Source organism: Salvelinus namaycush, chromosome 28, assembly GCF_016432855.1.
Source record: "Salvelinus namaycush isolate Seneca chromosome 28, SaNama_1.0, whole genome shotgun sequence".
In the NCBI taxonomy this organism is placed as follows: Eukaryota; Metazoa; Chordata; class Actinopteri; order Salmoniformes; family Salmonidae; genus Salvelinus; species Salvelinus namaycush.
This window is the reverse complement of record NC_052334.1, coordinates 15,465,781-15,490,680: the sequence shown is the minus strand read 5'-3', so window position 1 is coordinate 15,490,680 and position 24,900 is coordinate 15,465,781. Positions and strand designations below refer to the sequence as shown.

At 45.6% G+C, this 24,900-nt stretch overlaps 1 protein-coding gene across 3 annotated transcripts in view; it reads right to left on the bottom strand.

Annotated features, from left to right (window-relative positions):
- LOC120023490 (disheveled-associated activator of morphogenesis 1-like) overlaps window positions 1-24,900 on the bottom strand; it is an 80,547-nt gene that overhangs the window by 13,364 nt on the left and 42,283 nt on the right. For 2 of the 3 annotated variants that reach the window (XM_038967517.1, XM_038967515.1), the window contains 16 exons: window positions 23,014-23,103; window positions 19,687-19,758; window positions 18,628-18,722; window positions 17,060-17,393; window positions 16,661-16,771; window positions 16,462-16,565; window positions 16,290-16,356; window positions 16,079-16,196; window positions 15,324-15,462; window positions 14,416-14,474; window positions 14,091-14,278; window positions 12,902-13,201; window positions 12,351-12,458; window positions 11,370-11,393; window positions 9,855-9,952; window positions 2,913-2,997 (listed from right to left, as the gene is read on the bottom strand). In XM_038967517.1, coding sequence (XP_038823445.1) covers window positions 2,913-2,997; window positions 9,855-9,952; window positions 11,370-11,393; window positions 12,351-12,458; window positions 12,902-13,201; window positions 14,091-14,278; window positions 14,416-14,474; window positions 15,324-15,462; window positions 16,079-16,196; window positions 16,290-16,356; window positions 16,462-16,565; window positions 16,661-16,771; window positions 17,060-17,393; window positions 18,628-18,722; window positions 19,687-19,758; window positions 23,014-23,103 — 1,992 coding nt within the window. The remainder of the gene's footprint in view (window positions 1-2,912; window positions 2,998-9,854; window positions 9,953-11,369; window positions 11,394-12,350; window positions 12,459-12,901; window positions 13,202-14,090; window positions 14,279-14,415; window positions 14,475-15,323; window positions 15,463-16,078; window positions 16,197-16,289; window positions 16,357-16,461; window positions 16,566-16,660; window positions 16,772-17,059; window positions 17,394-18,627; window positions 18,723-19,686; window positions 19,759-23,013; window positions 23,104-24,900) is intronic. The other variant, XM_038967518.1, reaches the window with a different exon arrangement.

The following is a 24,900-nucleotide window of genomic DNA, read 5'->3' as shown; positions in this document are numbered from 1 at the left end:
CTGCTGTATAAAACCAGAGGTGATGAGGAGGGCTCAGAGGCTACATGATGTATCAGAGAGAGAGGGGAGGGCTACATGATGTATCAGAGAGAGAGAGGAGGGCTACATGCTGTATCAGAGAGTGAGAGGAGGAATACATGCTATATCAGAGAGAGAGGGGGGCTACATGATGTAACAGAGAGAGAGAGGGGGGCTACATGCTGTATCAGAGACAGGGGGGCTACATGATGTAACAGAGAGAGAGAGGGGGGCTACATGCTGTATCAGAGACAGGGGGGCTACATGCTGTATCAGAGAGTGAGAGGAGGGCTACATGCTGTATCAGAGAGAGAGGGGAGGGCTACATGCTGTATCAGAGAGAGAGAGGAGACCTACTTGCTGTATCAGAGAGAGAGAGGGGGGCTACATGCTGTATCAGAGAGTGAGAGGAGGGCTACATGCTGTATCAGAGAGAGAGAGGAGGGCTACATGCTGTATCAGAGAGTGAGAGGAGGGCTACATGCTGTATCAGAGAGTGAGAGGAGGGCTACATGCTGTATCAGAGAGAGAGAGGAGGGCTACATGCTGTATCAGAGAGTGAGAGGAGGGCTACATGCTGTATCAGAGAGAGAGAGGAGGGCTACATGCTGTATCAGATAGAGAGAGGAGGGCTACATGCTGTATCAGAGAGAGAGAGGAGGGCTACATGATGTATCAGAGAGAGAGAGGAGGGCTACATGCTGTATCAGAGAGTGAGAGGAGGGCTACATGATGTATCAGAGAGAGAGGGGAGGGCTACATGATGTATCAGAGAGAGAGAGGAGGGCTACATGCTGTATCAGAGAGTGAGAGGAGGAATACATGCTGTATCAGAGAGAGAGGGGGGCTACATGATGTAACAGAGAGAGAGAGGGGGGCTACATGCTGTATCAGAGACAGGGGGGCTACATGATGTAACAGAGAGAGAGAGGGGGGCTACATGCTGTATCAGAGACAGGGGGGCTACATGCTGTATCAGAGAGTGAGAGGAGGGCTACATGCTGTATCAGAGAGAGAGGGGAGGGCTACATGCTGTATCAGAGAGAGAGAGCAGACCTACTTGCTGTATCAGAGAGAGAGAGGGGGGCTACATGCTGTATCAGAGAGAGAGAGGAGACCTACTTGCTGTATCAGAGAGTGAGAGGGGGGCTACATGCTGTATCAGAGAGAGAGAGGAGACCTACTTGCTGTATCAGAGAGTGAGAGGGGGGCTACATGCTGTATCAGAGAGAGAGAGAGGAGGGCTACATGCTGTATCAGAGAGAGAGAGAGGAGGGCTACATGATGTATCAGAGAGAGAGAGGGGGGCTACATGCTGTATCAGAGAGAGAGGGGAGGGCTACATGCTGTATCAGAGCGAGAGAGGGGGGCTACATGCTGTATCAGAGAGAGAGAGGAGGGCTACATGATGTATCAGAGAGAGAGAGGGGGGCTACATGCTGTATCAGGTAGAGAGAGGAGGGCTACATGCTGTATCAGAGAGAGAGAGGAGGGCTACATGATGTATCAGATAGAGAGGGGAGGGCTACATGCTGTATCAGAGAGAGAGGGGAGGGCTACATGCTGTATCAGAGAGTGAGAGGAGGTCTACATGCTGTATCAGAGAGAGAGAGGAGGGCTACATGATGTATCAGAGAGAGAGAGGAGGGCTACATGCTGTATCAGGTAGAGAGAGGAGGGCTACATGCTGTATCAGAGAGAGAGAGGAGGGCTACATGATGTATCAGAGAGAGAGAGGAGGGCTACATGCTGTATCAGAGAGAGAGAGGGGGGCTACATGCTGTATCAGAGAGAGAGAGAGGAGGGCTACATGCTGTATCAGAGAGAGAGAGGGGAGGGCTACATGCTGTATCAGAGAGAGAGAGGAGGGCTACATGCTGTATCAGAGAGAGAGAGGAGGGCTACATGATGTATCAGAGAGAGAGAGGAGGGCTACATGCTGTATCAGAGAGAGAGAGGAGGGCTACATGATGTATCAGAGAGAGAGAGGAGGGCTACATGCTGTATCAGAGAGAGAGAGGAGGGCTACATGATGTATCAGAGAGAGAGAGGAGGGCTACATGCTGTATCAGAGAGAGAGAGGAGGGCTACATGCTGTATCAGAGAGTGAGAGGAGGGCTACATGATGTAACAGAGAGAGAGGAGGGCTACATGCTGTATTAGAGAGAGAGAGGAGGGCTACATGCTGTATCAGATAGAGAGAGGAGGGCTACATGATGTATCAGAGAGAGAGGAGGGCTACATGCTGTATCAGAGAGAGAGAGGAGGGCTACATGCTGTATCAGAGAGAGAGAGGAGGGCTACATGCTGTATCAGAGAGAGAGAGGAGGGCTACATGCTGTATCAGAGAGAGAGGGGAGGGCCACATGCTGTATCAGAGAGTGAGAGGAGGACTACATGATGTATCAGAGAGTGAGAGGGGGGCTACATGATGTATCAGGTAGAGAGAGGAGGGCTACATGCTGTATCAGATAGAGAGAGGGGGGCTGCATGCTGTATCAGAGAGTGAGAGGAGGGCTACATGCTGTATCAGGTAGAGAGAGGAGGGCTACATGCTGTATCAGATAGAGAGAGGGGGGCTGCATGCTGTATCAGAGAGTGAGAGGAGGGCTACATGCTGTATCAGGTAGAGAGAGGAGGACTACATGCTGTATCAGAGAGAGAGAGGAGGGCTACATGCTGTATCAGAGAGTGAGAGGAGGGCTACATGATGTATCAGAGAGAGAGAGGAGGGCTACATGCTGTATCAGAGAGAGAGAGGAGGGCTACATGCTGTATCAGGTAGAGAGAGGAGGACTACATGATGTATCAGAGAGTGAGAGGGGGGCTACATGATGTATCAGGGAGAGAGAGGGGGGCTACATGATGTATCAGAGAGTGAGAGGGGGGCCCACCTGCTCCAGCATGTCCTTGGGCAGATCCTCGTGTTCGTCCATAGTCAGGATGGCCCTCTTGATCTCCTCATTGGTCAGCTTCAGCCTGCAACACAACAGCATTATCATTACCACAGAGGACTACTGTACATTACATCTAAAATGGTCAATAGGAGAGGACACCAGTTTTACCAGTTAATGTCTTGTTATTGATGTGTAACAGTTTGTTTTAACAGTAATGTAAAGTGCATCCATGTTATGTACTGTTCTATTTGTGTCGCCTCACACAAAAATCTGTAAGTAAATTTAGAGTTGTAGTATCCATTTTGAAAAGGCCAGTGAGTATCAGTCATAAAGAGAGAGTCACAAGCTAAATAACCTGTCCCAAACTTTTAGCAGTTGCAGAAACAAAGAGTTAGTGTTTTACAGTTGAAGTCAGAAGTTTACATACATTTCAGCCAAATACATTTAAACTCAGTTTTTCACAATTCCTGACATTTAATCCTAGTAAAAATCCCTGTCTTAGGTCAGTTAGGATCACCACTTTATTTTAAGAATGTGAAATGTCAGAATAATAGTAGCGAGAATGATTTATTTCAGCTTATATTTATTTTATCACATTCCCAGTGGGTCAGAAGTTTACATACACTCAATTAGTATTTGGTAGCATTGCCTTTAATTGTTTAACTTGGGTCAAACGTTTCAGGTAGCCTTCCACATGCTTCCCACAATAAGTTGGGTGAATATTGGCCCGTTCCTCCGGACAGAGCTGGTGTAACTGAGTCAGGTTTGTAGGCCTCCTTGCTCACACAAGCTTTAACAGTTCTGCCCACACATTTTCTATAGGACGAGATCAGGGCTTTGTGATGGCCACTCCAATACCTTGACTTTGTTGTCCTTAAGCCATTTTGCCACAACTTTGGAAGTATGCTTGGGGTCCTTGTCAATATGGAAGACTCATTTGCGACCAAGCTTTAACTTCCTGACTTATCTCTTGAGATGTTGCTTCAGTATATCCACATAATTTTCCTACCTCATGATGCCATCTATTTTGTGAAGTGCACCAGTCCCTCCTGCAGCAAAGCACCCCCACAACATGATGCTGCCACCCCCTTGCTTCACGGTTGAGATGGTGTTCTTTGGCTTGCAATCCTCCCCTTTTTCCTCCAAACATAATGATGGTCATTATGGCCAAACAGTTCTATTTTTGTTTCATCAGACCAGAGGACAATTCTCCAAAAAGTATGATCTTTGTCCCCATGTGCAGTTGCAAACCGTAGTCTGGCTTTTTTATGGCAGTTTTAGAGCAGTGGCTTCTTCCTTGCTGAGCGGCCTTTCAGGTAATGTCGATATAGGACTCGTTTTACTGTGGATATAGATACTTTTGTACCTGTTTGTACCTGTTTCCTCCAGCATCTTCACAAAGTCCTTTGCTGTTGTTCTGGGATGGATTGATTTGCACTTTTCGCACCAAAGTACGTTCATCTCTAGGAGACAGAACGCGTCTCCTTCCTGAGCGGTATGATGGCTGCGTGGTCCCATGGTGTTTATACTTGCATACTATTGTTTGTACAGATGAACGTGGTACCTTCAGGTGTTTGGAAATTGCTCCCAAGGATGAACCAGACTTGTGGAGGTCTACAATTAGTTTTCTGAGGTCTTGGTTGATTTCTTTTGATTTTCCCATGATGTCAAGCAAAGAGCAACTGAGTTTGAAGGTAGGCCTTGAAATACATCCACAGGTACACCTCCAATTGACTCAAATAATTTAAATTAGCCTACCAGAAGCTTCTAAAGCCATGCCTTCATTTTCTGGAATTTTCCAAGCTGTTTAAAGGCACAGTCAACTTAGTGTATGTAAACTTTTGACCCACTAGAATTGTGATACTGTGAATTATAAGTGAAATAATCTGTATGTAAACAATTGTTGGAAAAATGACTTGTGTCATGCACAAAGTAGATGTCCTAACCGACTTGCCAAAACTATAGTTTGTTATTACCAAGAAATTTGTGGAGTGGTTGAAAAACGAGCTTTAATGACTCCAACCTAAGTGTATGTAAACTTCTGACTTCAACTGGAAGTCCCAGCTACTAGCCCCCAGCCAGCCAGAGATAGCAGGTGTTTTAAGTCCCATCTACTAGCCCCCAGCCAGTCAGAGATAGCATTTGTTTTAAGTCCCAACTACTAGCCCCCAGCCAGCCAGAGATAGCAGGTGTTTTAAGTCCCAGCTACTAGCCCCCAGCCAGCCAGAGATAGCAGGTGGCAGACAGCCTGAAAACTGAGGCTCCACTGGCACACCAACACAATCATAATGTGCCAGGAAACCAATGAACACACGGTTCCAAAAGACTTGGGCAGAAACACAGGGTAGCTCTCCACATACACACACAAACAGACACACACACCAGGCTCTAAAGGAGCTAGGCCTGAAGCCCTAGCCTACCACCGTAACCACGGTGCTTTCTGACAGGACTTTGGATGTCTCACAGTCAGCATGCATGATTTAGACACACACGAATGACAGAGCAATTAAGGTTCAGTCATGTCAATATTATTAAATACCTATATCCCTTATTCAATGTGTTGGTTAAGAGTGAAAAGGCACGTTAAATGCATCATTTATGGCACTTTGCAGAAAGATAATATTTTCAGTTCTGCAAGCTGGCAACAGGAATGAACCACCACTTGTAACCACAAAAATTGAATGAGACAGGAAGAAATAGAAATAGCTGAATCCCTTAAACTTCGAAGTTTCATTCACAGTTGTTAAATTGAGAATGATAGCTACATGAAATTAACTTAGTAGAAAAGACACAGGCCTCTTTGTTTGTGGTTGCTGCCATGGAGACCAGGGAGGACAGTAATGAAACAGGAAATACAGTACTAGTCAACAGTTTGGACACACTTACTCATTCCAGAGCTTTTCTTTATTTTTACTATTTTCTGCATTGTAGAATAGTAATGAAGACTTTTGGCTCGACAACTTTTGGCTCGACGACTCATTGCGAGCTCACAGAACAGGGCTCCGGGCAGCCGAGCGGAAATGGAGGAGAACTCGCCTCCCTGCGGACCTGGCATCCTTTCACTCCCTCCTCTCTACATTTTCCTCTTCTGTCTCTGCTGCTAAAGCCACTTTCTACCACTCTAAATTCCAAGCATCTGCCTCTAACCCTAGGAAGCTCTTTGCCACCTTCTCCTCCCTCCTGAATCCTCCTCCCCCTCCCCCCCCCCTCCTCCCTCTCTGCGGATGACTTCGTCAACCATTTTGAAAAGAAGGTCGACGACATCCGATCCTCGTTTGCTAAGTCAAACGACACCGCTGGTTCTGCTCACACTGCCCTACCCTGTGCTTTGACCTCTTTCTCCCCTCTCTCCCCAGATGAAATCTCGCGTCTTGTGACGGCCGGCCGCCCAACAACCTGCCCGCTTGACCCTATCCCCTCCTCTCTTCTCCAGACCATTTCCGGAGACCTTCTCCCTTACCTCACCTCGCTCATCAACTCATCCTTGACCGCTGGCTACGTCCCTTCCGTCTTCAAGAGAGCGAGAGTTGCACCCCTTCTGAAAAAACCTACACTCGATCCCTCCGATGTCAACAACTACAGACCAGTATCCCTTCTTTCTTTTCTCTCCAAAACTCTTGAACGCGCCGTCCTTGGCCAGCTCTCCTGCTATCTCTCTCAGAATGACCTTCTTGATCCAAATCAGTCAGGTTTCAAGACTAGTTATTCAACTGAGACTGCTCTTCTCTGTGTCACGGAGGCGCTCCGCACTGCTAAAGCTAACTCTCTCTCCTCTGCTCTCATCCTTCTAGACCTATCGGCTGCCTTTGATACTGTGAACCACCAGATCCTCCTCTCCACCCTCTCCGAGTTGGGCATCTCCGGCGCGGCCCACGCTTGGATTGCGTCCTACCTGACAGGTCGCTCCTACCAGGTGGCGTGGCGAGAATCTGTCTCCGCACCACGTGCTCTCACCACTGGTGTCCCCCAGGGCTCTGTTCTAGGCCCTCTCCTATTCTCGCTATACACCAAGTCACTTGGCTCTGTCATAACCTCACATGGTCTCTCCTATCATTGCTATGCAGACGACACACAATTAATCTTCTCCTTTCCCCCTTCTGATAACCAGGTGGCGAATCGCATCTCTGCATGTCTGGCAGACATATCAGTGTGGATGACGGATCACCACCTCAAGCTGAACCTCGGCAAGACGGAGCTGCTCTTCCTCCCGGGGAAGGACTGCCCGTTCCATGATCTCGCCATCACGGTTGACAACTCCATTGTGTCCTCCTCCCAGAGCGCTAAGAACCTTGGCGTGATCCTGGACAACACCCTGTCGTTCTCAACTAACATCAAGGCGGTGGCCCGTTCCTGTAGGTTCATGCTCTACAACATTCGCAGAGTACGACCCTGCCTCACACAGGAAGCGGCGCAGGTCCTAATCCAGGCACTTGTCATCTCCCGTCTGGACTACTGCAACTCGCTGTTGGCTGGGCTCCCTGCCTGTGCCATTAAACCCCTACAACTCATCCAGAACGCCGCAGCCCGTCTGGTGTTCAACCTTCCCAAGTTCTCTCACGTCACCCCGCTCCTCCGCTCTCTCCACTGGCTTCCAGTTGAAGCTCGCATCCGCTACAAGACCATGGTGCTTGCCTACGGAGCTGTGAGGGGAACGGCACCTCCGTACCTTCAGGCTCTGATCAGGCCCTACACCCAAACAAGGGCACTGCGTTCATCCACCTCTGGCCTGCTCGCCTCCCTACCTCTGAGGAAGTACAGTTCCCGCTCAGCCCAGTCAAAACTGTTCGCTGCTCTGGCACCCCAATGGTGGAACAAACTCCCTCACGACGCCAGGTCAGCGGAGTCAATCACCACCTTCCGGAGACACCTGAAACCCCACCTCTTTAAGGAATACCTAGGATAGGATAAAGTAATCCTTCTAACCCCCCCCCCCCCCCCCCCCCCCCCTTAAAAGATTTAGATGCACTATTGTAAAGTGGCTGTTCCACTGGATATCATAAGGTGAATGCACCAATTTGTAAGTCGCTCTGGATAAGAGCGTCTGCTAAATGACTTAAATGTAAATGTAAATGTAAAGACATCAACACTATGAAACAACACACGTGCAATCATGTAGTAACCAAAAAGTGTTAAACAAATCAAAATATTTTAGATTTTAGATTCTCCAAAGTAGCCACCCTTTGCCTTGATGACAGCTTTGCACACTCTTGGCATTATCTCACCCCACACCCTTGGCATTCTCTCAACCAGCTTCATGAGGTAGTCATCTGGAATGAATTTCAATTTACAGGTGTGCCTTGTTAACAGTTCCATTTTTGGAATTTCTATCCTTTTTAATGCGTTTGAGTTGTGTTGTGACAAGGTAGGGCTGGTATACAGAAGATAGCCCTACTTGGTAAAATACCAAGTCCATATTATGGCAAGAACAGCTCACATAAGCAAAGAGAAACATCAGTCCATCATTACTTTAAGACATGATCAGTCATTCAGGAAAATTTCAAGAACTTTGAAAGTTTCTTCAAGTGTAGTCGCAAAAACCATCAAGCTCCATGATGAAACTAGCTCTCATGAGGACCGCCACAAGAAAGGAAGACCCAGAGATAACTCTAATGAACTTAACCTCTGCAGCAGAGGTACCAGCCTCAGAAATTGCAGCTCAAATAAGAGACTGTGAATCAGGCCTTCATGGTCGAATTGCTGCAAAGAAACCAATACTAAAGGACACAAATAAGAAGAAGAGACTCGCTTTGGCCAAGAAACATGAGCAATGGACATTAGACCGGTGGAAAGATGTCCTTTGGTCTGATGAGTCCAAATTTGAGATTTTTGGTTCCAACCGTAGTGTCTTTGTGAGACGGAGAGTAGGTGAGCGAATGATCTCCGGATGTGTGGTTCGCACCATGAAACATGGAGGAGGAATGGGGATGCTTTGCTGATGACACTGTCTGTGATTTATTTAATTAAAGGTACACTTAACCAGCATGGCTACCACAGCATTCTGCAGCAATGCGCCATCCCATCTGGTTGGCGCTTAGTGGGACTATCATTTGTTTTTCAACAGGACAATGACCCAACACACCTCCAGGCTGTGTATGGGCTATTTGAAGTGATGGAATGCTGCATCAGATGACCTGGCCTCCACAATCACCCGACCTCAACCCAATTGTGATGGTTTGGGATGAGTTGGACTGCAGAGTGAAGGAAAAGCAGCCGCTCTGCGACCGTCGATGACTTCCATGTGAAGCTGATTGAAAGAATGCCAAGAGTGTGTAAAGCTGTCATCAAGGCAAATGGTGGCTACTTTGAAGAATCTGAAATATAAAATATATTGGATTTGTTTAACACTTTTTTGGTTACTACATGATTCCATATGTGTTATTTCATAGTTTTGATGTCCTCACTATTATTCTACAATGTAAATATTTTTCAATATAAAGAAAAACCCTTGAATGAGTAGGTGTGTCCAAACTTTTGACTGGTACTGTAGTTCCTGACCAACATCATTCCATTACAAAAATACATATATCATTCTTGGCTGCACTTGATGCTTAAACACATTGTCAATTATAAAACAGTTTCCCTCAACTCGAGTCGAAGTTGATGTAAATACAGAATTGCCCAAATGGTAGAGTAAATCTGCATTTAATGTAACTTGGCTGTGTACAGTAACAGAGGTCTGTGTGTGTGTGTGTGTGTGTGTGTGTGTGTGTGTGTGTGTGTGTGTGTGTGTGTGTGTGTGTGTGTGTGTGTGTGTGTGTGTGTGTGTGTGTGTGTGTGCGTATGTGTGTGTACGTGTGTTTGCATACATGCGTGTGTGTGTGGAGAGAGCCATTTAAAGCACTCACTAGATGGATACAATCACAATAAGTGATGTCCACTAATATAAGTAGGACATACTTCTGCTATGATGTCATGGGGTAGAAACTGTCAATTACTAACCGAGAGAGGAGGATGTTACAGTTCTGGGCTCTGCGACCGTCGATGACTGACAGCTCCTTGACCTTCTTGGAGGTCACTGTGTCATCTTCAGACTCTTTCTGGATGGAGAACATTTGGGAGGGAGGGAAGAGTTGGAACATGAACAGTAATACTCAGTGGATAACATCCAACAGCTGAACTTCACGTTGCGTTCATATAAACACACAGTATTATATCATTTATCATACTTAGGCACTTTTGGATGAAGGCTCGCGTGCAGAACACAACAATGTCTTGTTGCACTACTGTATATGACCTTAAATGACACACTAACAGAGCCAGAGTTTGACTGCGTTACTGTTTAATAAACACACAATTGTATATCATTCATCACACTTAAGCACTTTTGGATGCAGTATTTGCTGAACGCAGCAAAAGCTTGTGACTACATGACCTTAATAATACTCTCTCTGGGAGAAAGAGCCACACCCAGTACACCAGGGTTGTATTCATTAGGGCACACTCAGCAAAATGTTTTGCAACGGAAAACAAAAATGAGTTTTTTTTAATGATACAAGTCCATGTAATCCCTCCCTGTTTCAGTCAGTTCTCATTTTGTTCCTAATGAATACGGTCCATGAATAACAGTGCCCCAAGGCTGTTTGGTGGAGGGCTGTGGCTGACTCATACCTGCATTCATTTTAGCTGTTGAACACGGCAATAGGAACAAGTATTTTTATTAAGGCTTCTTCCATTTCCCCACCTGCTGTCTCATATTATCTCCATAAAAAACTATGGTGCATAGTAACCGGTCAGCAACAGGCAAATAGACACCAGATAGTGACACACACACACACACAACAATACTTGACACAATACCCATATGCATGCACCATCAACCTTAACAAATGCCCAGGATGCACAGGAGACACACAGTATGAACATAAAATAGAAAATTGTTCCTCTGACTGGGTCAGCATATGAAACTGCCAAATGGAGGACAGCTGGGAAACAGGCTGTGTGAAATGGTGTGTTTGGCGAATAAGTGCTTGTTTTTATTTGGGGGGGCTTCACTCAAAGAATACAGGAGAGATTTGTTTTTGGAAAACGGATATCTGGGACTTTTTATAGTTGCAAGACTCCAGCTGCTTGCAGAATTGATTGCGTGCCACAAAACCAATTTGGCTAATTATGCACAGAAACATCTTGAAATGCTAACCAATAAAACTGAAATAGTTCATTCAAACAACGTGGTGGTGTGTTAAGAAGTATATTCTAAAAAGACTTGACTGAAAGAATGAATCCACAGAAACACAGAGGCTACAGGAAGACATGGCTTTCACAAGTATTTCACCTACGGACACAGACACACACCCACCAATCCCCATGCAGACATAAAGAGGACAGAGTCGAGTGAGAGAGAGAGAGCGAGAGAGAGAGCAGCGTACGATGAAGGACTATAGCGAGCATTAAGACAGACACGTTGCAGAGGCAGAGCAGGGTAAAGGTCACATAGAGAGGTCAGAGGTCACTCACCTTATTGTTCAATGTTAAGAAGTCCTAAACAGGAGGGTGGGCAGGAAGCAAGGAAGATGCAGCATTCATTATTATTAATTACAAGATGCAGTAGGCTATGTATGGTGAATTACAGCAAAAAGGGCCAGCTCAGCAGATCAGTGACGCATTTGTTTGTGAGGACAAGCAGAATCCTGAGTAGCAGAGTGAGTCAGAGATGCAAATAACTGTGTGCAGACACATCATGAAGAGCATGGCTTAAAACTCATAAAGTCCTTATACGACAAAAGGAATTCCATGCAACATTATTTGTACCATTAAGGGCAGTTAGTAATGGAAATAGGGCCCTAGTCTAACCTTTATAATCACAGTCTTATTAGGTTGGTTATGGGAAAAGCTATCTGGATGATTTCAATTGAACACCATAGACAATGTGGACATATAGAGGCTTAGTGAAATATGCCACGCTTCTCATGAAGCACTAGTAAACTATCCAAGGACCACGTTATCAGCATGGCTACTTCCTGTTGTAAACATTCCTGTTCTGTCTGGTTCCCTGTAACACTCACAAGGTAGATGACTAATTTGAACAGACCTAAAAAAGATAGCCTGGTCCCAGATCTGTTTGTGCTGTCTTGCCAATCCTTATGGTCATTGTCATCCTAGGAGTTGGCAAGACAGCAGAAACCGATCTGAGACCAGGCTATAAAAAAAGCACTGTAATGGCCTGATATCCTTCTGAGCCAGTTCTAGACAAAATGTTGAGAAGTGCTGCTGGAAGCATTCAGTTATGGAGTGCAATGGCATGCATGTGTTTTTCACTAGTAAGCAGTGTTTGTTGGAACAGCATGGTCGGTGGCCTTGGAAACGCTCCGAATAGTTTTATGCAAATTGTTAAGAAGTGATTTGGGGTCTTGTGTCCTGTCCTTAAGGGTGAATTGCTATGTACTGAAATGCCATTTCCCTACAGTAATACTTTGGTATTTAGGTGTTAAACTGTACCTGCTGTCTCTGGTATGCAGAGAAGGTCTTCTCGATGTCCTCAAGGTCCAGGATTTTGAAAACATTTATGTCATCGACGTCCGTCCACACAGTGCCCTCCAGCTTATTCTGCAACAAAACAAAACAGCCCCCATCCATAACTAAGACGGTAAAAGCTTATTCAACTAGAACACAGGCCATACACCCCTGAAACTTTAGAGGTTACAACAACAACATAAAAACACACCCAGGGCTTGTTTGCTATATTGATTTCATGCCATTGTGCAAACAATGCAAGAGATAAAGCATTGGGCCATCCTTATCCTTCATTCCCCCTGGCCACTCTGAGGTGTAGCTACAAAAACACTAGTTTCTGTCTGCCTCAGCAGCACAACAATCACTATCTCTGTTATAGACAGAGACCCACAAAACACCTAATTTACAGGCTATGTCCCAAATGGCACCCTATTCCCTATTAAGTGCATTCATTTTGACCAGACTCCATAGGGCTCTGGTCAAAAGTAGTGCACTTTATATGGAATAGGGTACCTGACTAAGCAGCACTCACTGACCTCAGCCAGTTTAGCCCAGTTGAATGACTTGAGTGGGTTGGAAGGCTGGGGGATATTCTTCTTCTTCAGACCAGGTCCCATTGGCGCTCCAGGGGGAGGAGGGAGACCGAAGGGAGCCATGCCCGGAGGAGGTGGGGGTCCACCGGGTGGAGGGGGTGGAGGGGGTGGCGGTGGAGGCATGCCCTGAGTAAGTGGTAGAGGGGCTGGGATCATGCCAGCCTGCATGGGAGGGGGTGCTGTGGGACCTCCAGGGGCCCCAGGTATGAATGGAGGACCACCAGGAACACTTGGATTTGGCCTCTGAAAATGATGGGAGACATTGGGATGTACAATCGATTAACACTGGATGTACTACAATATTTTCTATGTTCCATCATGGAAATCCTAGAAACGCTCTGTTCTAACTACAACAGTTCCAATCAACATATATTGACTTGGAAGAACATCACAAGGCAATGTTGTTGTGTGGATGTTCATGTCTAACTGTGCTCTAACCAAACATCCTGTGTATCCGCTCCCAAACTGAACTGAGCTAAGGGGAAAACCATGCGGTTTGGACAGTGAAGGACGCTGGCTAGCTAGTTTTGCAAGCTATTTACCAAGGACAGCAACCACTGCAGTCATCTGGAGGACTATTCAAAATGTGTTATTATTTTGGTCTTTGCACAGTTGAATTATTTAGGCCATGTGTTGTTTACATCAATTCAGCTTTTAGCTGTGACTGTGTTTGTTTGATGTTTGAAGAGAACCACAATACAAATATGTTTTTAACGTTTTCTCGTCAAAGGTTTTTGTTGCATTGTATCCACATTTGTGGTTGTATTTGAGTTTTTAAATTGTCAAATAAATCCGAAGGAAGACATTAGCCTGGTCCCAAATCTGTTGTGCTGTATAGCCAACTCCTATGGTTGTTGTTTAGCATGACAATGTCAATAGGAGTTCGCAAGACAGTATAAACAGATCTGGGAACAGACTACGAGGACAGAGGCCATGTTTGACGTTCAACTGTGCCATAACCAAAACATTGTGCATTTATTCCTGATTGGAAAAGCTAAAGGGAGAAGGAGGATGTAAAGATGTGATTGTGTAATGTAAAATTACAATGCAATTTCTAATGCTATTGAATTTTCCATGGAATCTTGGAAGATTAGCCCTATTGTGAGCTAAACAAGCAAACAAACAAACGTACAGTGCTGAGGTCATGCAGCTGGGCGGAGAGGTCGGCCACTTGCTGCTTGACCTGTTTGTGCTCGCTGGACTCTTTCTCCAGCTTCTCCTTCATCTTATTCAGCGTCTGCATCATGTCCTCCTTCTCCTGGGTCTTGGCGTCACACTCGCGTTCCTTCTTGTCAAACTTCTGCTGCAGCTCATGGTGCTCTGAGAAACCAGATCAGACGAGATCAAACCAGACCATACCAGATCAGATCAAACCAGATCATACCAGATCAGATCAAACCAGATCATACCAGATAGTTCCATCGCTAATAGAAACCAGAGATCATTAGTGTTCGTACCTTTTCTCATTTTCTCCGCCTGTTCTTTCCACTGTTTGACTTCATTCTCGTTGACCAGCCTGAGCAGTACAACACAGGAGGTTAGGCTCGGTATCTGAGGTATTAAGACATCACAACACCACTGCACAATCCCACTAGGCATTACATCCCACTGAGGTTAGGCATAGGCTCAGTTATAAAAACAGATTCATTAGACAAGTCATTGGTGATCAGAGTTAACAACAGGGAACCTGAAAGCTTCTTCTAAACCTACCCAGAGACAGTCTGACTTTATACCCAGAGACAGTCAGACTTTATACCCAGAGTCTGATTGAGATTTGCAAGAAGCAGCTGCGGGGGGTTGACTGATGTTTCTGTCTATGTGTGTTTGGAAATGTACATCTCACTGACTTCATAATCCAAAAAACAATTCAAAGCACTTTCATTATGGATTATGAGTTCGGGATTATATTTCCAAAAACAAATTATGAAAATCCCTGTAAAATCCACAAAATGACTTGCTGATTTGTGGCAAGTATTAAGGGATCAGGGTATTCATGCTAGACCAGCAGATAGTATTGAAAAGGATTGTAAAATGAAGGAGATCATGGGAAATATAGATACATAGAAATGTTGATTTACATTTAGCATTTGTGATGTACAGTACCTTGATCAAGATTGATTATGATTATGGCCACTGTATTAAGCCTAGGATAAGATGAACTCATGAGTAAATATACAGTACAGATTTTTGTCTTGATCCCCATATTTGGGTTTAAAGCCATTTCTAGAACGAAGCATGTTAAATAACACATGGAGATTTACAATGATGACAGTCGGTGCTCTGCCGTGCGAGGTGGGGAGGACGTCAAACTGACTCAGACATGTCAAAACATTTATCCCCCTCTCGTTCCTCTCCTCTCACTCACATTCGCACCACGTTCTTCACGTTGAAGTTCTCCAGAGGGGTGACGTCAGGGTCGTGACCTTTGTCGTTCTGAAGGACGATCTGCTGGACGATGCGGTCCAGGAGGAGCCAGTACTGCACCGTGTTCCCACTACGCTTGTCTGAGAGAAAAGAGGAGAGCACTTTATTAATACACAAAATGGAAATTTGATTGCACCAGCCAATGCATATGCAACAATGAACATCTAGGGCCGGGTTCCTGAAGACAAACTAAGTCTAGTCCTGGAGTAAAAAGCATGTTCAATGGAGATTGTCCATTGAGAGTGCTTCTTAGTCCAGTACTAGGCTAAATCCATGTCCGGGAAACAGTACCATACACATAGCAACACATTAGGGGATAGTCTAAGTGGAGAGATCAGTCTGAAGTCAGCTCCCTCAGGCCAACATACCCACAGCTAATGCAATGTGGAGGAACAACATTACCGCTATAATGTAGAAAGTTCTTATCGACAGATAGAACACCTTCTAGATAGAAATACTTCACATGGGCGGAATTCCAACAATCATTTCCAGATATTTAGAACTACCTAGAGAGGACATAATTTTAACTGCCGTCCTAAAAAGGCACTAAAAACACAGATTTATTACCACTTCGGATGCCTAGGAGAAAAAAAACAGTCCAGTTCTCAAATATTTAAAATGAGGAGAGGCCTGTAGACTCTTGGTGAACTCAAACAACTTTAGAGAAAAGGCGAACGGCAGGCAGGCAGCACTTACAAGGCATAAGGAGACAGTGCTGTAAGACAGATATAAAGTGTGGGTGTGCATCTGTGTGGCTCATCTTCTTCTTTATGAGTTCAAACACTTGCGTGGCACTTTTTGTGTCAATGTGCACCTGCAACAACAACAACAATGTGATATTAGAACTAGTGAACAGAGAAGTGACCATTGTAAACTACATGTACTGTACAGGTCAATCGTTACTCACAGTGTCAAAGCGTTTTGCCAACGACAGTTCATCCTCGTTTCTCAGCATCTCAAAGAAGTCCAAATGCCTAGAAGACAACAAACACCTCATGGTCAGACACAATCTACTGCAGTTGGGTATGACAGTGTGGTCTAGATCTGAAATGTAGTATACCAGTCTTGACTTCACTCACCTGTCTAACGTTGAGTTGTCGTGGGACCTCAGTTTATCGATGACTGGCTGGATGCCCAACATAAGGAACTCGTACCTCAGGTGAATTCTGAACTCAAAGCTTGACTGCGGAGTACAGTACACATAGCAGTTAGACTCTCTGAAGACAACCTACACGAAGATAAGAGGGTAAAGACTTAGAGAGGAAGAGGAGCACTCACCTCCCCTGCTCCCTGACTGAGCACTGCATTGATGAAGGACATGATGGCTGTTTTCAGGTTGACCTCGTCCCTGTAGCGCCCCGTACTCCTGTCCAGGTCATTCAGCAGAGTCTAAGACAGGAGAAAAGGACAGAAAGAAGGAATAAGCATCAGTAAAGACATTGTTACTCTTGGTGTATGGACATGAGAAAAACTTTGCTGTGGTCGTAAACACAAAACTATTTAGAGTAACGCCTGAAAGTTCAATATGTTGAGTGATTGAGACCATGAAACACAACTCTGGGTCAGTCTTAACACAGGGTTAAGGAAAGCCTTGGGGTAACACATTACAGTGTGAAAATCTCAAGGGAACGCTTGGCTACAGTGGTGTCTATGTGGTATAGGAGTCTGTCCCTCCACCTGGAAGCGAGTCCTCTCGCAGGCAAACTTCTGGTAGTGCAGCATGGCCTCCAGGATCTTCCTGTGGCCTCCTGGCACCAGACAGACAGCACCCATGATCTCCAGCACCGCCACCTTGGTCTTGACGTTCTCAGTGGCCAGGCTCTGGGCGATGATGTTGATGCTCTCTGTGTGGGAGAGCACGTGGGAGCGCCCCTGGGAGTTGTTCATCAGGGCCTTGATGCAGCCGATCAGCGACGTGTGGATCTGGGACTCAGTGGTGTCGTAGTCCATGCTCTTCAGGAAGTTCAGGATGCAGGTTAGGCCGTCCAGGTCGATGAACCGCGTCACAAACCTTTAAAGGAAGAGGAGGTTTGAGGTTAAAAAGGTCAGAGACAGAGGCGGCATCGAAATGGCACCCTATTTCCTATGTAGTACACTATTTTTGACCAGAGCCGTATAGGCCCTGGTCAAATGTAGTGCACTACGTAGAGAATAGGGTGCAATTTTGAATGCACCCAGAAACAGATAACGTTTACTATAAATCCCATTCTGTTCCTGAACAATACACAATCAGTGCCTACTACTCTCCTCTTTTACTTTGACGAGAAACTAATTTCATAGTTGACTGGGTTTCATTAGAAAATGAGGGAGATGGCAATATCAAACAAGCTATATACATTAGTGAAACTGCTGGGAGGGGGGGCTTGACAGGTGTATGGGTGTGTGTGTGTGTGCATCTGTTCATATGCGTGTTCAATATAAGCCAGTAGAATTGAACAGTGGCAAAATAAACATCTTTATCCAGCAGTCAAGCACCATTTAGCACAATAACACAGGATGGAGGAAAACAGAGAAAGCTCATTGGTGATAGACTACTACGGGTTAGAGGTCAAAGGTGAGAAGGGCAGTGTTGACCTAACCTCTGGAGGACCTTAAGAAGAAGACGTATTACGCCACGTGTGTCGGGCTAGTCTACTAAGTGTGGGCTACAGGGCTGTAATATCATATTAATGCAGTGGTGTTTGGACTGGAGAGGGAAGTGACAGCAGATGAGCTGGGGCTGTTGAATGGCTCTCAACACAAAGTCTAGCCTACTGATGAATCATATTATATCACTCTAATGACAATAATTGGACTCTGGGAGACTCTGAGCACAGTGAATTAAGCTATCCTCCTTTGTGCAAATAGCAGACTCACTAAGGCACTCTCTGCATTGTTGGGAAGGGCCCGTAAGTACGCATTTCACTGTTAGTCTACACCTGTTGTTTACGAAGCATGTGACAAATAACATTTGATTTGTCATCCTCTATTATGACTTATAGAAAATAGAATATGAGTTTATCATAATTAATGACTCAAAAAAGAACAGGAAACTCTATATCATGTGATCTACATGGATATTATTACAATAGGTCCATCTCACAAGCAAGGCTATCCAGTGCAGTAACGTCACACTGCAATTCTTTAGTATTCTGCCTTTGGTTTCACAAACACATAGTGTACATAGCGCACATCATAACTGAATGCATGCATGAGAACAAGTATGCATGAAAAGGAGCATGAGTGTGTCAGTGTAACTGGTATACCTCATTGGTTGAGTCCTTAGAGCGGTCTTCAAGCTCTCTATGGTCTTGTTCCTCTCTTCCTCATCCTCCTTTTCCAGCGCAATAAGAGTCTTCCTCTGTTGATGAAAACATTGAGAAAACTTGTTAGACGAGAAGACTCAATGACAATGTACTCACTTATCAAACTCAAAGGATGTCCTGCAAGGCTCTGTTCTAGGACCATTACGGTTCTCTCTTTGTTCCCAGGCCGGATTAACTTTGACCTATGATTCACGGTGCTGGGAAGGAACCTGCTCAGTAAGCTAGTATCCCTGGCTGTAGACCAACAGCAGGCAGCTCTTATCCCATTATCCCAGTGGCCCACCGGTAGTTCCTTCATGGATACATGACTGGAGTTAATTTCCTCTACAGGGTCTGGAGCAGGCTACACGCTGTGGTAACAGTTGGAGGTTAGGGATCCAACTAGAACCTCTCACCTGCCAGCCCTAGTGCTATTCTACTGCCCTGGGAAAATATAATCAATTAGCCCACAGGGTTCCCCCTTCCAGGGCTACTGCCCCAGCTCCAGAGGAAGTGTGTGGAGATTTAACACCACACCTCCAAGGTGTGAGAACCCATTGAGGAAACATAGATGAACTTCACCAGCTTGTCAAATAGTGCATGTTCAGGTGGACAAGCCTTCTCAGGTCATCATTATCAATACCTTACCAGGTTAAATAAAGGTAATACTAAATAAAGGTATCGTTGACTTATATACACTGTGAGGGTTTTCATAGTTGTTTACAGATGTGAGACATATCTAGCGTTAAAAAAAGACACACACAGAGATCCCCCTCCAGGCAAACCTATAAAACGAATTGATATTACCCCCCTAATTTACTCCAATTTCCCAAAGATTTAGCATCAGACCATAAGCTTTTAGAGAGATACCGGTAGCGGCTAGTGGAACACCAAAATCACATGACTACAGCATGTCTTCATGGTTGGCTGGTTGTTGTGCGTTATTGTTTTGCATCTGCATGGTTAGCTTTGATTGTCAAGTACATATTGGGTATTTGATGAGGGGAGAAGGACACTTACAGCAGCCATGGAATTCAATTGGTCGATGTAGAACTCTGGCCAGCTAGTCGCACCCTTGCTCTCTTCTCCCTCCTGAAAACAGACAGTCAAAGGGTTAGATACAACACAAACACGTTCACGCACACACACACACACACACACACACACACACACACACACACACACACACACACACACACACACACACACACACACACACACACACACACCTTCCTCCACCACCACATGAACTCCTACATTTCCCTTGACCATCATATCATCATATTATCCTGACATCCAAACCATGTATTGAACAGTACAGCACAAATCCTGAGAACAGAGCAGTCATTCAAGGCCTAATAACCCCCATATAACCCAACCCACTAGTGTGTAATTGCTGCGGAACTCCTTCCAGTGACAATGGAAGTGTGTGAACTGGACTGCCCTCAGTCATTTCCAGCCCAGTCTCCCTTTGAGACCACAACCATACCATATATGTACTCTCAGGCTCTCACCTGGCTCTCTGGCTCACATATACTGTATAAGGTTTCTGTGTAGCCTTAGCTCAGCTCAGAGATTCTCATAAATCCCCTATGTATTGCTGGAGAGGAATTAGGCTCAAGTGGTCCATTTTGTCTGAGGTTTTTGGCTGAGCATGAACAGTCTAGAGTGATGTCCAGTACATGCCTTCTCCCTCCTTAGTTATGGGTTCTCAACAGATGGTAGCATTTGCTTTCTATAAAGGTTGATGTTCTGAAACAATGCCATCGTACATTCACTACAATGACCAGGACAAGACATCTATTGAGACCAGCCTTCCTCCCACATGTTCTCAAACATTCTTCCACAATCATTTCAAAAGAGAAAACTCTTCCAGATGCCATTTCTTTCTTCCTGATGAGGGGATAGTAACTCAGACTCCCATCCATCCTCATCACATGAGCAATGAGATTATAAGGATGGAACCAGGCTATATTTCAGGCAGCTCAACTCAGACAGCTGAAGGCAGCTGAATTCAGTTTTCTAGTTCCATTATTGTGCAGTCCCCTTGTACTTGAAGCCCCCACAGGTGTGGTTAGGTACTTGAGCTGAGGCCTCTTCATTTAACTACCCAGCTGATCTATCTCTCCACAGAGTGGCTTTTCTCACAGGCTTAGTAAATGTCAACACAATATCCCATTAAAGGGGTCCATAAAGCAGACACATCCTCTGTGAATTACAAAGGAGCTGGATCTATCTCACCCTGATGAGGGGATAGTAACTCAGACTCCCATCCATCCTCATCACATGACCAATGAGATTATAAGGATGGAACCAGGCTATATTTCAGGCAGCTGGATTTATTAAATGGTTGAGTAGATCTTCATTCAAAACTAATATCCCTTAAGGGAAAGAGAGGGCCTTAAAGCAATCACTATGCTCCAATCACCAATTCCCTGATGTGTGAGGGTCCAGTTGGACACCATGAAGGTCACAGCTGTGTGGTAGCAAGGCATACATTGATTAGCATCCATCATGAACCACAGAAAGTCCAGTGCAGGACCATAGATACAAGCCAGGGATACACTCACAGACGAAGGCCAAACAATGCTCATGAGTTGTCCAAGAGAAGGAGTGGGTCAGCTGGAATGAGGTCAGTAGTAGTGACCACTATGCTGCTATATCTCCAGTACTTACTGGAAGACTGGTAAAGCTGGGGCTCTCTTTGTAGGTCAGTAAGACATCACAGAGAACGCTAAAAAAAAACACATTGACTACCTTGGCAGTTGGGGCTGGTAGATTCAGGTAAAGTGGGGGTGAGATCTAGTCTACAATCCAAACTGAATATTGCTTGATTTCAATATTGTGTCACTTCACCGATCAGCAATAGTGAAACAGAGCAGTTTGGATATCAGTCTAGGTGAGAACCGTGATGTTACTGAAACAAGATGTTGACCCCAGTAAGTTCCCTTCCTAGAGTGTACGCTGGACATGAAATGTTATGTAATATGACAGGAAGTGAATAAGTGCTACCTTGGCTCGGAGAGCCCAACACCTGCTATTGGCTACTGGCAACGCCACTCAGCACACAACATGGAAAGACAGCTGCCTACTGCTCGAACAAACAGCAGCTGCACTGGCGTTTCTATGGCAGCACTGCAGTACTCTCTCGCTCTCTCTCAACGTGGTCTTACAGGGCAGGACATGCCAGACAACAGAAACCCACCAATTACAGAGCTTTTACAGACCAGGGGGGACCTCACATTCAGCCAAACCCTATCCTTTATGAAGTCAATCCCATGAAATACCTCACTGGATAAAACTTTATCGTTTAGGTTAGGTCTGTGTGTTGGAGGCATGACCTCAGTATGTATGTACTTTAATACGGCCAGTCTTCTATATTCATATATTCACTTGTGAGATTTATGAGCTACAGTCGGTCATGACAGATGAGAACGTCCTTCCAGGAAATGTATCCAATCCATTAAAAGGGAACAGCACAACTCCCCAATGCTGGGGTTAAGTTCCTGTTAGAGCGCTGCAACACCAGCGGAGGGCTTTGATGTGTTGACTAGGCTGAATTGGGGTTAGGGCACGGAGGTGGGGAATGGAGGGGGACTGGGGCTGTGTTGGCCTCATGTTTTGTCTGGCAGCAATGATAAAAGAGCTCTTTCACCGAGACTGAGAGGATACAGTAGATCTGCTCTCTCTCGCTGCCTGACCACTCACTCACCCTCTCTCTCACCGTCTCTCTATCTCGCTGCCTGACCACTCACTCACCCTCTCTCTCACCGTCTCTCTCTCTCGCTGCCTGACCACTCACTAACCCTCTCTCTCACCATCTCTCTATCACACTGCTCTCTCTTTCCATCTTTCCATCCCCCTCTCCCTCCCTCTTCCACCCACTCTCTCTCCCCCTCTCCCTCCCTCCCCTCCCCTTTCTCTCTTCCCCTCCCTCCCTCCCCCCACTTTCTCCCTCCCTCTCCCTCTCCCTCCCTCTTCTCTCACTCTCTCACAGTCCAGCTGCAAAACCAGCTCATTTGTTTAAATCGCAATGAAAATATTTTCCAAACACTAGCAGAGCTCAGCAGACATTCCCTCTAGATCCTGTAGCTAATGCACACAGAGAGAGGTGCACACACACACACACACACACACACACACACACACACACACACACACACACACACACACACACACACACACACACACACACACACACACACACACACACACACACACACACACACACACACACACACACTCTCTCTCTCTCTCTATCTCAAGCAAACACAGTACAGACAGAAACAAAACAACACATGGAGGTTACATGCATACTAACTACTAGTCAAGTGGCCTTAAACTTACCTTCTTCTTGCTGCAGTACATCTGCCATTTTTTTTCAGCTGGCAGGGCGAACATGACTTCCCTGTGTTTCCCTGACAGGTCCAGCTCCTCCTGCAGAGAGAGAGAGGAATAGAGTACTGTGTTAGTGGGATATTAGGCACCTCCATGTCTAACACACTTTCATGAACTTGTGGTAAGAGGGACTATCTAATCTTCCCTGTACCATGAAAAACTCGTATTATGCTAATTTTAAGCTGATCCAGTGTTCCTGAGTGATCCTGGCTTTGTGATTTCTCACAAGGTTTTGTTTTCGCTTTCTGACTTCAAACTGGTTTTGTGAGTAAGACAGGAAGCGGATTGATCAAGCTAAAGGTATGAGAAGATGTGCTGATAATACAAAGATACATTAAGAACACAAATGCTCCATGTGGGTGTGTCTGCTGTTCCCTGCATCTAAACCAGCCTGCAGTGTGATTGATCCCATATCTGCTCTCTGTAGGTCTGTTCCCAATCATGACCACTTACATCCAAACATCCATTGTCCCTGCAATATCAGATTAATATTGACATCCCATAGAATTCCATTGGACAGATTCCGGACAGGACGGCTGCCAAGTGGGATATCAATTCTTAGATTAAGAGTGACCCGATAACACCCTATTTCAATGACAACAACCATAATGCATCAGCATTCCTGGCTGGACTGGATCATTCTCAAACGATATGTTTGGGTGCAAGTTATTATGCACAGCCAGGTCAAGTATCTATCTCCATAACAGCACTGTGATGACTGGAGGAGGAGGGAAAAAAATACATGCAAAACTGTTTTGACCAACAGACATCATGAAATGTGGCTAACATAAAACCCATCTAAACAGAGTAGCTCTAGCAGAGCAGATAGTCCAGTGTGAACAACAGGCATACCAGAGAGAAAACGTCACTGCCAGATGCCACATCTCTTCTCCAGGTCTGCCAAGCTACAGGCCTGATCTTATCCAGACAAGCCCTATGGAACCCCAAGTCAGAGACACAACTGGCTGGTGCATCACCGGACGGAGGGACAAAATGGAGGACTGAAATAATAGAGATAACTAGAGCGTTTCCTCCATCGTTTAGCTGCCAACCTTCGAGGTAATATAAATAACTTCAAAGAGAAGAACAAACACAGGTCTCACTATGCATCCTGTATTCCTCTTCTTCTTTCGAAGATGGTTGGCAACAACCCCTACGTTTCGTGCCCACTGAACATGGCCCAAGCCATATTTCCCTTGTCCTGAGGCATTGAGCCAGGCTGTTTACCAGACTAGGGTTTAGGCTGACACTGTTTGACATATCTGTTTTGGCCCATTGTGAGAGGTCCCGTCAGGACACAATGGCTGCAGATGGGTTGTCTGCAGGAGGCCTGTTTGGCCAGTGCCAGGGACGAGTGACTCGGCAGAGCGCGTGCAGCCCTGCGAGGCGAGGAGCCCAACCGTACCACTGGCTGCTCTGCTGGCTGCTGCTGGGAGGGGACAGGCACTGTCACGCGCTAGTGGCCCCTGCCTGCACAGACGCTCACTGGCCCCCTGCTCAATGGAGTCTGCAGAGCTAAATGAAGATGAGCTGTATGGTCTCACTCACTGCAGTTAACCCTTTAATGGATCATTAGTGAGAGGAACCAGAAGATCACAGAGAGGTTTGGTCACAGAGAGGTTGGGATTATGAGGATGAGGACTAGGAACAAGCCATTCTCTATCTTCATAGAGGCATGAGCACTGGCCCTTAGTTAACACTGTGATGACCATACAAACTGGAAACCATGGGCCTCTGAGCTTTCTGAACGTTCCTTTATCTGAAATACTGTATGGTTGCTGTGCAGAGGGCAGTCTACATGTGTTTTAGTGTACTCAAGCTATTAGTAAAGCACCT